General features: G+C 39.9%; 1 protein-coding gene across 2 annotated transcripts in view; it reads left to right on the top strand.

Annotated features, from left to right (window-relative positions):
• The window catches only part of LRCH4 (leucine rich repeats and calponin homology domain containing 4), a 1,419,989-nt gene that overhangs the window by 1,321,252 nt on the left and 81,932 nt on the right, over positions 1 to 16,805 (top strand). For both annotated transcript variants that reach the window (XM_044077349.1, XM_044077347.1), the window contains exon 18: positions 2,497 to 2,574. In XM_044077349.1, the coding sequence (XP_043933284.1) occupies positions 2,497 to 2,574 (78 nt within the window). The remainder of the gene's footprint in view (positions 1 to 2,496; positions 2,575 to 16,805) is intronic.

Genomic DNA, 16,805 nt, shown 5'->3' with positions numbered 1-16,805 from the left:
GTCATTCCTTGCAAATGGCCTTGCTCCTCACTCTGGAGCATGAGCAGTGATCTTCTCGATCTCCCCCAGGTAGATTGCACCACCAGTTTTGCCCCAGAGTGGCCATGAACCTCCATCCCTCAGAAGAGGGAACTGATGAACCTCCATCCCTCAGAAGAGGGAACTGGGTTGCAGAAAGGGCTCCATCCCACTGCACCGTGGAAACGGGCTAAACTCGCCGTCACATTATAGACACCCAAGGAAAACTAAATGAGGGGCTGTTTTTCTCTTCAGGAAGAATCCCTTTTCCCTTCACTGTAAAAAAAAAACATGATGATATGGGGCAACTGCCTCTTTTATGTGTGTGATTGTAAGTATGTACCCCTTTAGTGGGGAAGCATTAGCCCATTCATAGATGTCAGCATAGCTCTAGGAATCAGATCAGCTAAAGGTATGTCTTCAAATACTAATATTGAGGTAGAGTCAGTGGAGTTCCGTCTTGGCAGAAGAGCACCCTAATTCTGCTGTTGCTGCTTTTAGCGCAGGGGTAGGCTCAGTTCATATAAACACTGCCAACATAAAAGGCAGATTTCACTCCATGCTTCAAAACAAGGAAACTTAAAATTCCTATTTTGATTCAGGTGATTACAGCAATTTAGTTATAAATGTATCTTCTTTCTGTTAGTCTGAATCTCATTCTCAGTTGATTAATAAAGGTTTAAATTTCAGCCTAAATTTCTGTGCATTTTAATTTCATATTATTCAGTTTTTTGTTCATTCTCTTACCTATCTCATTTAAAATGTTGGTTCACTACTCATGCCTCAGTACAAAATTAATACCTAATGTGATTTGGTTATTTTTAAATACTAAGACATTTGCATTTTAGCCACCCTACCACTAATTTATAGTTTTTGAATCTGCAATTTTGCATATATTACATTGTCAATTCAGGCATTATTTTAGAAACTATGGATAAAATTTAACACCTGTTGAAAGACCAGCCTTAATGTAATTAAAAAATCAGCTCGATATTGCTATCATGTCTGCTGACAAGAACGATACTGTTCTCCTCCTGAATGTGGAACATTATCAGGAAGATGGCAAGTATCAGGTGGACAATGTTAGTTTTATTACCATTGGGCACTTGACCCTCTTAATTTTAAACAACAAACTGATGATTTTTTTTAACCATCAACATGGAAGTAATGTCTTCAGAGTTAAAATCTGTATTGAATGCTGACATTCATAAATAACCATCTTTTTATTTGCTATGCAGAGTGCATAAAGATTTATACCATTTGGACACCATGGTGTGTCTGACGATGGATATCTTGTGGAATTTTTGTCACACTGTCTTGAAAAATGCAAAGACCCTAACCAGTGTGCCAGTAATGCCAACCCACTTCAAAAAATATTGATCGTTTACTGCAGAATAAGTTAAAGTTGCCAATAGTAGGTTGAAATAATATGCATTGTTTTTCCAAATGTCCACACTAATTCCCTATCTACAGTAAATCTACAAAGCATAGCAAATATAAATTACTACACAGTGATCATAATTTCAGTTGCAAACTAATAGATGTAAACATTTGTAAATCAACAGACTAAACAAAAAATGTGTATTTTTTAATATGTGCATGATTCAGTAGTAGAATGGGGTAGGTTGGCTTAATTGTTAGGGTCTTTGCCTCACAGATGCAAGGTACTAGATTTGATTCTGACCTCTGGTTATTGTCTAGGCTTGTAATAGTCTGCAGTCGTGAACCAATGAAACATTTAAAATAGTACACTTAAAATAGTGTGTGCCTTAAATATCTTTCCAAACATTGTTCCGTTTATATATCAGAAATAAAATCAAGAAAGTCTGCAGCTGTGACTGAAATTCAGATAGTCTAGAAGACACCAGAATTAAAACTGAACACAAGCTGCAGTAAACAGCTGAGAAGACTTGGCGTATCTGAAATGTAACCCGACGTCAGGTTCTTAATGAGTACATAACTCCGATATCATCAGATCTAACTCATGTGAAGCATTTAGTCATAAGGCAAGGCAACCTCAAAGCTCCTTCCCTTGTCTTTTCTGCAGTTGTACATTAAAGCCTTGACGATCTGGTTGTGTACGGTGGTACATGGGAATGTGTTGGTTTACTTTGTGTAGTCGGGGACATGTTAAACTTTAGCAGACATTGGTCTGTGGAATTCCTCATAGTCTGAAGTCCAACGCTGCCTGTAAACAGTATATAAATACAAAGAAGAATAGGAGAAATACTTTCTATTTACTCAGCGTTTACATTTGACTCCTCCCAAAGCATTTGTTCAAATTTGGGGGAAAAACTTCCCTTAAGCACTGTTAGTTTATCATAGTGGGGTGTAAAGCTGATAGGAGCCCTCAGTAAGAGGTGACAGGGAAGAGTGGAACTTGGTACAGTGAAGGGTTAATGTAAGCTAACCCTCTGAGTGCTGATTATCTCTGAATGATTTTTTTATAAAAGCTAAACTATTCTGTCTTTCTCACAGCCAAAACTGAGCTTACCGAAATGCCGAAGGAATGTAGAAAACTTCATTGAAGCATGTAGGAAAATTGGAGTACCAGAGGTAAGTGTCAGCATATCCAGGGTAGCCGATGGTCACTATGCATAATGCTGCATATCCAGTTTGTTGTGCCTCTAATAGATTGGGAGGTATGCTGAACATTCTGTAACTGATCAATGTCTGTTTCTTGTCTGTCAAAAATGGAGACACTTTTTCAGATGCCACTGAACAAATTTACAACATGGAGTACTGCTGTAAATCTTGCATTCCAGCTTCTTGAGAAGATTTTGAATGTCTAGTCTGCTCTTTTGTCATTCTTATCATACAGAATATAGTATTATTTGAGGAGAAAGCAAACACCTGACAGTTACTTGTACCTTTCTGAGTAGTCGAGTAACTTCCAGAAGTGAGGTGCATGTGCATGCACACATACTCAGTCTGATTACCAGCTTAGAGACACACACACACACACACACACACACGTACTTGTTGCTAGATTAGATATGCACACCCATATATATCAGCTTAGACATGCACACTTGTTACTAGCTTCTCACACATATGGGGTGCGCACACATGTATTGCATGTTCCTTTTTAAGCCTCTCTTGAAGTTGGCATAGTTCATTGTGCTGCAGAAAGATGGAGACATGTTGACACTTAACTGTTGTTTTCTTGAAGGAAACCAGAGTTTTAAGAGTGAGTGAAAATAATTAACATAGTTGAATTTACAGCTAAAACTAGATTTTGTCAGGATTTCAGAAAGGAAGAACGTTTTAGTATTTGTAGTCTTGGCTTTGGAAACAGTAAATGCTGAGTAAGCTGCTTAATTTCTGTAGGTTAGCTGCCAGAAGTGCAGTTTTAGTTTAAAAATACTTCCTTTTTTCTGTCTTAATTTTACTTGCTTTTATGCAGTGTCAGCATTGCTGCATTTCACAGTATAGCTGACTCTTTCTTCACTGATTATGCATCAAATTGTCCTAGTAGGAAAACTCATGTCGTACAAACTATACACAGGAAGTGATGCAGACAGAGTTTATAGTCATTTAGAAGAAAACACAATTATGGCAGTAGAGCAAAAAGGCAATAAAAGAAAGTCATGTAAAACAAAGGATCATTTGTTAAATAAATTCATAGGGAAGTATGGCATGGATTGACTACAAAAAAGTATTTAATAGTATCCCACATTTATGGATAAAAGAGTGCTTAAAAATGTATAAGATACACCCTACACTGATGGACTACATTACAGTGGCCATGAAACAGTGGCAGACCACTCTGTAATTAAGCCATGATAAAGGTCAAATTACTGTCCCAGGGATAAAAATTCAAAGGGGGATATTCTAGAGTGACTGCCACCGCAGGTATTCTGCCTTGCCCTTAACCCATTAAGCTGTCTACTTAACATCTTAGGCCATGGCTGTAATTTGGCTCCTAGAAAACAACAAAGTGTAAAGACTTCTCATCTTCTCTTTGTTGATAATTTAAAACTGTACAGCTCATCAGATGAGGAACTGAAAGCACAACTGCAAGTTGTCAAAACTTTTTCAGATGATATAAGAATGGCATTTGGTCTTGATAAATGTGCAAAAGCAACCTTTAGAGCAGGAAAACTGCAATACCAAGAAAACCGTTTAGGGCAAGAATGTGATATAAAAGAACTTAAGCAGCAAGGAGTGTATAAATATTTGTGAGTTGATGAAAGATCAACAATAAACCACGAACAAATGCGAATAAAACTTGGTAAGGAATACTTCTGTAGACTTAAATTAATCCTGAAAACAGCACTGACGTCTAGGAAAAAAATCCAAACTATAAACCAATTTTCTCTTCCTGTCCTAACTTACAGTTGGAGTGATTGACTGGTCCCAAAATGTGTTGGATAGATTAGATAGGAAAACAAGACAGATGCTTCATGCTCACCAAATGATTTATAAAAATCAGTGCATACCAAGATTATATATTCCACATTGCGAAGGAGGGATGGGCCTCCTTGAAATTGATTACATGTATAGATCTGCAATCATGGGACTGCACACATCTGCTGATCTCACAAGACCCAAACCTAGTGAAAGTTTTTAAACATGAGGAGAATAAATCTAAGATTTCTCTGCTTAATCTAGCAGAAGCATATCAAGTATTAAGCAGTAATGGAAATCAAACCAGAAGTAGATAAAAACCGGACAGCAACCGAATGTGCCAAAAAACAAAAGAAGAAATATAAGGTGTAGGACCAGATGAGAAGGCAAGAAATGTAGAAAATTCATAAATATAATTGCAAGTATAGGAAACTTCTGGAAAAAAACTCATGTTTATCAGGAACGAACTGAGGAATGGTTGAGGAGAAACAAATTCAAACCAAGAGATGAAAGGTTAATATTGGCAGCCCAAGGCAGTGGGCTGTGTACATGTTGGTTTACAAGGTCCATTGAACATGTAGGAGAAACAGACAAATGTAGGTTTTGTAAAACCAAATTGGAAACAATTGTACACCTTGTTGCTGGTTGCAACATACTAGTGGCAGAATGACTTTATACTGAAAGGTGTAATAATGTGGCAAAACTGTTGCATTGGGCATTGTGCAATCATTATGGTATTGAAGTGGCTAAAAAACACTGGAAACATGAGCCACAAAGCATCATAGAAAATGAAGTCTACATTACCAACAGTTCAAAAGATAGATGCTAGAAAACCAGATATAGTGGTCCAGGAAAAGAAGACAAAAGTAGCATTGATCATTGAAATCACTATACCCAGTGACTACAGTGTCTTGCGTACAGAGACACAAAGTCGTAAAATATCAGAATGTGCAGGCAGAAACAAGAACAATGTGGAAGAAAGATACCCAGATAATTCCAGTAGTAGTAGGAGCAATGGGTCTAATAAAATATCTACAGTCGTATTTAGATATGCTACCAATACATGTAACCCCATACGAATTGTAGGAGGAGTCATTACTGGGCACATTGGGAGTGCTGCAAAGTGCACTACTGGCTAACATCAAAGAGTGAAACAGTACTAATTTCATGAACTTTAATCGTACTTTGACTTAGGAATGGGATCCATTCCTGTCATGGTATTAGAAACCCAAAAGACTCAGAGAAATTAAAAGCATGAAAATGCTTTCTGATTTGAGGAATTTCATAATCAGTTGAAAAGTGGCTGATATATAATGCGGGCTTGCAAACTGATCCCTTAAAGTTGTGATAGATTTATAGGAAGTTGGGATGAAGATGCATTTGAATGTTTGTGTCAACACCATACCTGTCAACCTCTCTACTTTCAAAATCATAGCAGCAGATCCAAAATCATAGCACTTATAGTTTGCTTATGCATAAATTTGCATCCCTTGGAGATGGAGGTATAGTACGTAATTTTGCACTGTTGGAAGGGCATGACCTGTAATATTATGACCCTTGTGTGGGGTGGGGGGCTAAGTAGATAACAGCTGCAGATTTCCATGTAATACACAGCAAGTGACTATCTCTGCAGTTAATAACCACCAGTCCAAATGTGTGACATGCAAGCATACAGGCTGCAAACCTTTAAGATCTGGGAGAGATGCCTGCTAGTTATTTCATGACAGAGTCAGAAGATTCTCCATGCTCCTTGATGCAATAGAATACAAGCCAGCCACTTTGTTCTTGGAACTCAGCAGCATTTCAGCGTACTGATATGCAACTGTGCCAAATGGGGAAGACCTGTTTATGGTGTACACAATATGTTCTAGTATTACATGACATTATTTCTGCAGTACAAGCCTCCAAACTATTATTGGAATTTTAGAAAACACCAACAGTATGCCATAAACATGTCATTAACAGGTAGCATTGTATGCTATATTTGTTTTCACTGTAAACACATTTCTGATGCTCTTAAAAGAGCTGCAGCAGCAATTGTTCAGAAATATTTAAAAATATATATTTAAAACAAAGCTCTTAAAATCGCACTCACTTTTAACAGGTTTGCATTTAAAAAATGATATTGTTAATAGTCATGAAAGCTGTTTGTTTTATTTGGTATTTAAAATCATTCTGTATTTAGCGGTTAGTTTTATTTCGTAATGGAAAGCATTCCATGCAGAGAATAGTGGAACACTGAATAAAATAAACAGCTGTTATGATTATTTCTAATAGTGCAGTGGAGTTTTTAACCAGATTGTTTAATGAAATCTTGGAAAGTGAGAGGATGCCTGAGGAATGGGGAAAAAGTGTTTTGGTACCGATTTTTAAGAGTAAGGGTGATGTGCAGAGCTGTAGTAACTACAGAGGGATTAAATTGATCAGTTACAGCATGAAGTTATGGGAAAGAGTAGTGGAAGCTAGATTAAGAAGGGACGTGATGATTAGTGATCAGCAGTATGGTTTCATGCTGAGAAAGAGCACTAGATGCGATGTTTGCTCTGAGAGTGTTGATGGAGAAGTACAGAGAAGGTCAGAAGGAGTTGCATTGTGTTTTTGTAGACTTAGAGAAAGTATATGACAGTGTGCCGAGAGAGGGGATGTGATATTGTATAAGGAAGTCGGGAGTGGCAGAGAAGTATGCAAGAGTGGTACAGGATATGTACGAGGGTAGCGTGACACTGGTGAGGACTGCTGTGGGAGTGACAGATGCATTTAAGGTGGGGGTGGGATTACATCAAGGATCAGCTTTGAGCCCTTTCTTATTTGCAAAGGTGATGGATAGGTTGACAGATGAGATGAGACAGGAGTCCCCTTGGGCTATGATGTTTGCAGATGACATTGTGATCTGTAATGAGAGTAGGGAACAGATGGAGGTGACCCTGGAGAGATGGAGATATGGTCTAGAGAGAAGAGGAATGAAGGTCAGCAGGACTAAGACAGAATATATGTGTGTGAATGAGAGGGAGGATAGAGGAATGGTGAGGATGCAAGGAGTAAAGGTGGCGAAGGTGGATGAGTTTAAATACGTGGGATCAGTAGGTCAGAGTAATGTTGAGTGTGGAAGAGAGGTGAAGAAGAGAGTACAGGCAGGATGGAGTGGGTGGAGAAGAGTGTCAGGAGTGATTTGTGACAGACGAGTACCAGTAAGAGTGAAAGGGAAGGTCTGCAAGAGGGTAGTGAGACCAGCTATGTTATATGGGTTGGAGACAGTGGCACTGACAAAAAAAGGCAGGTGTTAGAGCTGGATGTGGCTGAGTTAAAGATGTTAAGATTTGCACTGGGTGTGACGAGGGTGGACAGGATCAGGAATAAGTATATTAGAGGGTCAGCCTAGGTTGGAAGGTTTGGAGGCAAGATTACATTGGTTTGGACATGTGCTGAGGAGGAATGCTGAGTATATTGGGAAAAAGATGCTAAGAATGAAGCTGCCAGGTAACAGGAAAAGAGGAAGGCCTAAGATAAGGTTTATGGATATGGTGAGAGGGGACATGCATGTGGCTGGTGTGACAGAGAAAGATGCAGAGGACAGGAAGAAATGGAAACAGATGATCTACTGTGGTGACCCCTAACGGGAAAAGCCGAAAGAAGATGATGAGTGCAGTATCTGTACTAGCTCACATTTACCAAAAACACAAAGCATTTCTTGAAAAATATACATCAGCAGTCAACTGAGTGAAGGGGTAGCTAGTTTTCCAAATCAGAATGCACTTCCAGCAAAAGCAGCGCATGCCTGTTTTTCTTTTTCTTTTTTTTTTCTTTTGAGATCATACAGATGTTAGGCACCAAGAATAAGGTAATTCAGACAGACTGTTTACAGAAACATTTGTATTTAAGAAAGAACTTCATCACTTGCCTCTGTTGGGAAGGAGTTACAAAATGGGAAGTACTGTTTTTTGCAGCAGAAGTACCGACTCACACTTTTGGCATACCTTTTGTTAGCTCATAGTTTTCTTAAACCACTAGGAAAATAATGAAACTGCAAACACGCTGCTGTGGTACTGTTGTTTTTTGTTTTGTTTTGTTTTTTTGTTTGTTTTTTTAAACCCACAGCAGTGACACAGAATATTAAGAAGTGTCTGCCGTTGGTCTTTTTAACTGACATAAGCTCCAGAAGTCAGCTTTTCATTGGCTCTAAAACTGAGCCAATGAAAAGCAGAAATCAGAGATGAGTGATTAAAGTGGAGCAGGAACTCTTTTGAGAAATTGAATTGTTATGCTCTGCCAATTGCAGCGCAGTTGAAAGGTATGGTTGACACATTTAAGCCGCTGCATGGCTGTAATGTATCTTAAAGTTATAGTCATGGATGTTTGAACTCCTTTCAGTACCAATGTTATTTTTTTTTTTCTTTTCTCTTACTTTATCTGTTCCTTATTCTGCCTAACAAGTTATTTGTATTGAGGCTGGTAAAGTACTTATTTCAAGTAACACTGACTGTAGATTTTACACATTTTTTTTTGTAGCTCTTTCTTGTTGTTCCACAGTGGCACCTTTTTCTGTCCTGAGTGCTTTGTTCAACACTTATGTCGGGTGTTCATCACAAAGATCACTGTTGCAGTCTTATTCCAAATGTTAGAAGTAACTGCATACAAATGTCTGCATCTTGCCCAGAATTCCCAAAGGAGTAGAGATATCCCCCTTCTGCATTACCGCGTTGCTTCGCAAATCCAGCAAACCAGTCAGAAACTTTTTTGTAAGGGAGGGGTAACAAGTTGTGTCTTTTACTCTTATTAATTTCTGCCCCTGGTACAGTGGATATAAAAAGTTTTCATACCCTTGTTAAAATGCCAGGTTTTTGTGATATAAAAAAAAATTGACACCACAATAAATCATTTCAAAACTTTTCCCACCTTTAATGTGACCTATAACCTATACAATTCGATTGAAAAACAAACAAATTTGTTAGGGGAAAAATATAAAAAATAAAAAAGTACAAATGTGTTGGTTGCATAAGTGTGCACGCCCTTAAACTAATATTTTGTTGTATATGCACACCCTTAAACTAATACTTTGTTGAAGCACTTTTTGATTTAATTACAGCATTCAGTCTTCTTGGGTAGGAGTTTATCAACATGGCACATCTTGACTTGGCAATATTTGCCATTGGATTTAGGTCTGGGCTCTGGCTGGGCCATTCCAAAACTTTAATTTTCTTCTGGTGAAGCCATCCTTTGTTGATTTGGATGCATGCTTGGGGTCATTGTCATGTTGAAAGGTGAAATTCCTCTTCATCTTTCTAGCAGACAGCTGAAGGTTTTGGGCCAAAAGTGACTGGTATTTGGAACTGTCCATAATTCCCTCCACAATGACTAAAGCCCCAGTTCCAGATGAAGAAAAGCAACCCCAGAGTATGATACTGCCACCACCATGGTTCATCATAGGGATGGTGTTCTTTTGGTGATGCGAAGTGCTGTTTTTGCACCAAACGTACCTTTTGGAATTGTGGCCAAAAAGTTCAACCTTGGTCTCATCAGACCATAACACATTTTCCCACATGCTTTTGGGAGACTCGATGTATTGTTTTGCAACGTTTAGTCAGGCCTGAATGTTTTTTTGTGTAAGAAAATGCTTACATCTTACAACACTTGCCCATATTCCAGACATATGAAGAATATGGGAGATTGTTGTCACATGTAGTACAAAGCCAGTACTTGCCAGAAATTCCTGCAGCTCCTTCAGTGTTGCTGTAGGTCTCTTGGCAGTCTCCTTGACCAGTTTTCATCTTGTCTTTTCATCAGTTTTGGAAATATGCCCAGTTCTTACAACGTCACTGTTGTCCCATATTTTCTCCACTTTTTGATGACGGTCTTCACTGTGTTCATTGGTATATCCAATGCTGTGGAAATATTTTTGTACCCTTCTCCTGACTGTTGCCTTTCAACATAGAGATCCCTGTGAAGCTGTGTAAGCTCTCTGCGAACCGTGGATTTTGCTGTAGCAGGCAACTGAGTAAATGTCAGGAAAATCCTACTAGGACAGGTGAATTTTATTTGGGATTAATCAGTGTGTCTCTAATTGATGGCAGGTGTGTACCCAAGAAGACTGAATGTTGTAATTAAATCAAAAGGTGCTTCAACAGAGTATTATTTTAAAGGTGTGCACACACAACAAAGTATTAGTTTAAGGGTGTGCACACTTATGCAACCAGCTTCTTCTACGTTTTTTTATTATTTCAATTGAATTGTACTGGTTATAGGTCACATTAAAGGTGGGAAAAGTTTTGAAATTATTAATTGTGGTCTCATTTTTTTTATATCTCAAAAACCTGGCATTTTAACAAGGGTGTGTAAACTTTTTATATCCACTGTAAGTGGGTGTTTGTTAATTGTATGTTTTGTTGTTGCAGTAATAATTTGACTTCAATCACTGAAGGTCTGATGATGGACCCAACTTCCAAAGCTTAGCACCCTTTCTCTACACATGTGGATGTATGACCTCTTATTGGATGTCAGTAGTAGAAGGGCACCCACCTACACCATCTATACTTCTTTCTTGCTGCTGTTTTTGTCAGGATTAATGCATAGTTCTAAAATGTTGACCTAGCTTCTAGATTTTTTTATACAAGTACCACATTGGGAAAAAATGTTGTGTTTTAGTGCTGTACTTTTGTTGCATGCCTAGTACAACGTTCAGGCATCAGCAATTGCTAGATGCCTTATTTGGATTCTGAAAAAGTTTGTCTTGACTATTTGAAGCAGATTTCCCACAGTGATTTTCATATTAAATGTGCTTTTTGCTTGAGATGTGAGCCCCAGTGTAGCCATCTGTCCCTACAGTGCAAGGTTCAGACCAAGGAGTAGATCTGATGTCAATCTTCACTCCCTCCTTTTGATTCATGGGGTTCAGTTCCTTACCTCAGAACCAACTCTATCGTTAACTTTACCTCGCGCCCTCCAAAAACTCTCGAGCTAAGCTTATACCCATAATGCAACTCACAGAATTACCTCAGATCTCGTTTGCCACTTTCAGTGCCAGATGTGTTTATCTAAACAGCTCTCGAGCAAGCTATTTCTTTGCTAGTAAGTAAATTGTTTCCCTTTTTTCACTTTATTAGTGATTTCTTTCCTTGGTAATACCCAGCTCCTCTTCCTGCTTTTGCTGTTTAAGACGTCTGTGTTTATCTAATATTGCCATCGTTGGTATTTCTTTCTCTTTCTGTTTAAGGTAACTCTCTGTACCATCGTTGGTACCTTCCCTTTCTCCTACTTTTTTATTTTATTATTTTTTTTATTTTACATTTGTTGACCAGGAAAGTCCGACTAGGTTCCACAGATCCTGTTTTCAGCGGAGGCCCGGGGAGAAATGCTCCATACTTTCCCTTCTTTCCTTTCTTCTTTACCGTCAGGTAATCGTACATACCATTGTTGGTACATCTTCCAACCTTAAAAGTCTGAACTTTATCTCAGTGGCCTTTCTTCTTTGGTTGTGTGTAAGTGTGTATGTTTGGGCTAGGAAATGGCTGATAAGCAAAAGGAAACTTCTGACAAACTTAAGGGAACTTCTGGCTTCAAAAGATGTCAGAAGTGCAAATGTAAATTACCAGATTCTGATACACTCCTTATGTGTATGTACTGTTTGGGCCCAGTGCACCTTCAAGAAGACTGTGCCATCTGTCATAGCTTCAGTCACTGGGCCCTTACTGAGAGAAAAAATAAGCTGATCTTGAAGGGTCTTAATAAAACTGCTTTTGATGAGGCTATATCCGATTCCTCTAAGTCTAAAACAGATTTTAGCTTTCTGTCTTCGTCAAAACTTTGTAAGAAGAGGAGTAGCTCGGTGCTGACAGTTTCTTCAGCACTGTTATCTAAAGTGCCTAAGAAATCCTCAGTTCCTACAGTTCCTTCAGAACCGTCTGGGGAAATGGACATGTCTTCTGTGCAGTCAGTATCTGTTTCTGCATCGATTGTTTCGGCGCTGTCCAATGCTGTCACTCCAATTACTTCGGAACCGAAACAATTTACATTTAAATAATTCATACCAGATACTTTCCTTCAGTAGATCCCTTCATAGACTGACCTCCTTGTCCCTTCTTGGATAAACCCAGATCCCCATCAGTCTCTATGGTCCATTCCACCAAGAGCCTCACAGAATCTGATATTTTGACGCTGGTGGATCCGCTCTTGGTGGCAAGGGGATTGTCCTCCTCAGTGGTTCCCAGCCACCCTAGCTAAGGAAGCTTACCCTTTTTGACTCCAGTAACTATTCATCGTCTGACCCAAACTGATCATACAGAGTTCCTGGTTCCAACAGTCCTGGTTTCGACTAATTTGGTGCCAGTCAGAGTTTCTTCTCCATCATCAAAAATGGCCTTGAGCTCTTCAGATGTTCTTCGTGTTTCACTGTTGCAGTCATTACATTTGGGGGTAATCTGCTGGCAGGTTGCCCTCAGTCAGCCTGATTAACAAAGTCTTGGGTCATGCGTCGGTTGCTGTCCCTTCTTCCATGAAGTCAGGTCGTCAGGGGTATAAAACATGCAGCCGACGCCATTACATCAGTTTTTCTTGCCGCGCGGTGCCCGAAACAGAAGCAGCTTGCAAGTGCCTGACGGCAGACTCCTGAAATTTTCGTTTTCAAGTTTCAGAACCAAAGTCTTCAACTAAAAGCTAAGTACCCTGTTGGGGAAACATTTTCTTGCTCCTTATCGATGTCATTGAAAGTTAATAATTGCATTACTTGTGGAAAGCAAATACCTCATAAGGATTTTCATTTGTACTGTATTCCTTGCCTAGGCCCTGATCATAACGTACCTTGTTGTCGGTTTTGTGCTAGATTTAATCACCACACTATTAAACGTCTGTATATTTTTGCTTCTAAATATTTTCCAAAATGTAGTCGGTTAGCAATCTATCGGAATACCTAAAAAAATGCAAAGAAAAAGACTGAGACAGACCGCCGAGGTCCAAAACTGACAACGACACTTCTCCTAAGCCAGTCGCTAGTTCGCCAGTACTCAGTGAGGCGCTTTCGCAGCCCCTGATGCCTGCTACTTTTGATTCGCAGGCCTCTACTGAGACCCATTCGGAGTCCGGTATGCCACGAGATGCTTTAAGTATTGAACCCGCGGATGTTTCTACCTTGGATGGGTCTGGAGCCGCTGTGCAGACACCGGCTTTTGAGGGTGTTTTTAGGCCTAAAGATTTGTATATTAAACCAATGCCATCTTCAAAACTAAGGCCAAAATCTACTTCCATGTAAAAAAAAATGATGCTTGGGCCAAATGTGCAGGCCCCTATGCCTAAAAAACAAATGATCAAAATGGCTGAAGATTTAATTACCCTGATCAGGGGTAGCCAACCCCCCCCCTGCTAAGAGGCCTAGGCAAGACATTGATTATGAATCTTCTAAAAGGATTCTTTTTCTTCTGATTTTTCTAATGAACAGGATTTGTCTATATTTACTTATGAGGACTCTGATGCAGAAGATTCCATTCCTTCTGCTTCTCCCCCTGAGGATTTTTCTTTTGGGGAAACTTTACGTATCTTAAGGGAACATTTCCACTGGGAAAGTCAGGATTTCTCTGAATCTAAAGAGAGACTTAGGTATTTTCTTCTTCTACCTCAGCATGGGCCATTGGCTATACCTCCTGTTCTAGACATTGTTGATGATGTTTTTTCAGAATCTAGTATGGCTCCTGATTCTCTGCCTCCGGCTCCTTGTAAGCCAGACAGATACTACAGGGTGCCTGACTCCCACAAATTCCTTTTCAAAAATCCTATTGCCGATCCTAAAACCATTTTTCAGGGTCCCAAGGGCATTAAGGCCTCTACTGCTAAAAATCCTACCCCTTCTGATAGGGATTCCAGGGCGCTGGATAGATGGGGTAAGAAGGTTTACACTTCTGCAACCTTGGCAATCAGGGCTTTAAACTGTCAATTTCATATGCTTAAATATTAAACGCATATCATGAGACTACTTAAGCAGAAAATGGTGTTAATTTCTGACTGTGTGGAAAATAAAGATTTACAGGATTTATTACATTCAGCTGAACAAGTTGGAAAACATACTTTGCAATGTGGTTTTGATTCTTTGGAGGCCTCTTGCAGGGCTGCTGTTACTGAGTCTGTGCTAAAAAGGCATGCTTGGCTCAAAGAGCAAACTCTGCCTGATCATGTTAAAGCAAAATTGTTGGATGCTCCTTTACAACAGGACCGTCTCTTTGGTAATAAGGCTGAAGAAGTTTTAAAAAAGATGGAAGATAAAGCTAAATCTATGCAAACTGTGAAAGATTTCTTACAATTGCAACCTCCAAGATTTAGTAGGCACTGGCCTACTAAGAACTGGTCCTTTCGAGAGCCACTCAAGTCAAACCCAGACATTCCAAAGGCTCCAGGTTTCAATCACAAGGGACTTTTAGAACAAAACAATGGGATGCCTCCACCTCCAAATCTGGAAACAACAAGGCACCTCCCTATGGTAAACAGTGTCAATGACTTCCCTTTACACTCACCAAGCACTTACCTTTTAGCCGCCCCTTTGGGGGGAAAACTGGCACTTCATGCACGAAACTGGCAACTTATTACCCAGGACAAATGGGTTTTAAATATAATATCCCAGGGATACAGATTTCATTTCCACACATTGCCAATCCCAAACGGATGGCCAGACCTGCCCCCAAATCAGTGGGCAGAGGCCCAGAAACAAGTTCTGTCTCTCATGAACATGGGGACTATTCAACCAGTACCAGAAGAGGAAAAGGGACAAGGTTTCTATTCAAGGCTTTTCCTGGTACCCAGAAAAGACAAATCATGGCGTCCAGTTCTGGACTTATCTACTCTAAACACATTTCTGGACATTCCAAAATTCAAGATGCTGACTCTTCAACAGTTACTACCTATTCTAGGCAGAGATGCTTGGTTGGTAACTCTAGACTTAAAAGAGGCTTACCTGCATATCTTGGAGTCTTGCAGAAGATACCTCTGCTTCAAAGCAGGCTACTTGCATTACCAGTTCTCTGCACTGCCCTTTGGCTTATCTACTGTGCTCAGGGTCTTCACAAAGTGCCTGGCTACAGAAATTGCATTTTGCAGGCAAAGAAATACTCAAATATATCCATACCTGGACGATTGTCTAATTCAGGCAGAAAATAAGGACATTCTTCTAAAGCATCTGGCGTTTGTAAAAAGGGTTCTAACTTGTCTAGGGTACACCATAAACGAAAAAAAATCACAACTGATACCTTCTCAAAAAATTACATTCCTGGGTGCAAGCTTGAATACAACTGCCCAGATGACTTACCTTACGCCAGAAAAGCAAATTCAGTTGGTGACTTACTTCGAACCGGTGTCCACAAAAACCCTGCTATCTGCAAGACAAATTCTGCAAGTCTTGGGGTTCATGGCCTCCTGCATTCTTCTAATTCCATATGCAAGACTGCATATGAGGAAACTTCAATGGTACTTAAAATGTTTATGGAGTCAACATTGTCACAGCCTGGAAAAAATGATTCCTGTCATACCTTGCCTGCAACTAGAGTTCCTATGGTGGGCAGAGGCCTGCCACCAAAACAAGGGACTGCAATTCACTCCACCCCCTGCTGCCCAAACCCTAACTAGAGATACATCAGATTATGCTTGGCGGGCTCATCTGGCAGGGAAATGCATTCAGGGCAAATGGAGCCCAAATCAAATGCACCTTCATGTCAATCAGAAAGAGATGCTAGCTGTACAGAATGCACTGACAGCCTTCAAGGACTACCTTCATCCAGGGCAATTAATAATAAAGACAGACAACACCACAGTCATGTGGTACATAAACAAGCAGGGGGTACACATTCCTACCCCCTTTGCAGACTAGCCATGGCATTGCGGAACACTGCCTTGACCTACCAAATACAACTACAGGCTCAATTCCTGCCAGGAAAGCTGAATACTCTGGCAGACGAACTAAGCAGAAATCTTATGGACCCACATGAATGGAAACTGGAACCACGAATTTTCAACATGTTGACACGCAAATGGGGGAGTCCGGATATAGATCTTTTTGCCTCACCCCAGAACTATCAGTTGGACAAATTCTGCACAAGAATTCATCACAAAAAAGCTTGGAAAGTGGATGCTCTATCATTCAGCTGGAAAAAACTATCAGTCTATGCTTTTCCCCCTCTGCCTCTGCTCTCCAGCATTCTACAAAAAATCAAGGACAAACCAAAAATGATTCTGATTGCTCCAGACTGGCCTCGCCAACACTGGTACCCACTCCTATGCAATGTGTCCCACCTTCCTCCATGACACCTGCCTCAGACACCTTACCTACTGTCTCAGCAGAACAACCAAATTCTGCACACTCAGCTCCAAACTTTGAATCTTGCAGCGTGGCTAATCATCTAATTTCATCCTTGCCATCCCTCAGCAAACCTGTGATGGATGTCATTTTGGAGGCAAGAAGGCCTAGTACT

The sequence above is a fragment of the Protopterus annectens genome, chromosome 7.part0 (genome assembly GCF_019279795.1).
Source record: "Protopterus annectens isolate FY-2018-M chromosome 7.part0, PAN1.0, whole genome shotgun sequence".
Lineage (NCBI taxonomy): Eukaryota > Metazoa > Chordata > Ceratodontiformes > Protopteridae > Protopterus > Protopterus annectens.
This window is presented reverse-complemented; position numbering and strand designations above follow the sequence as displayed.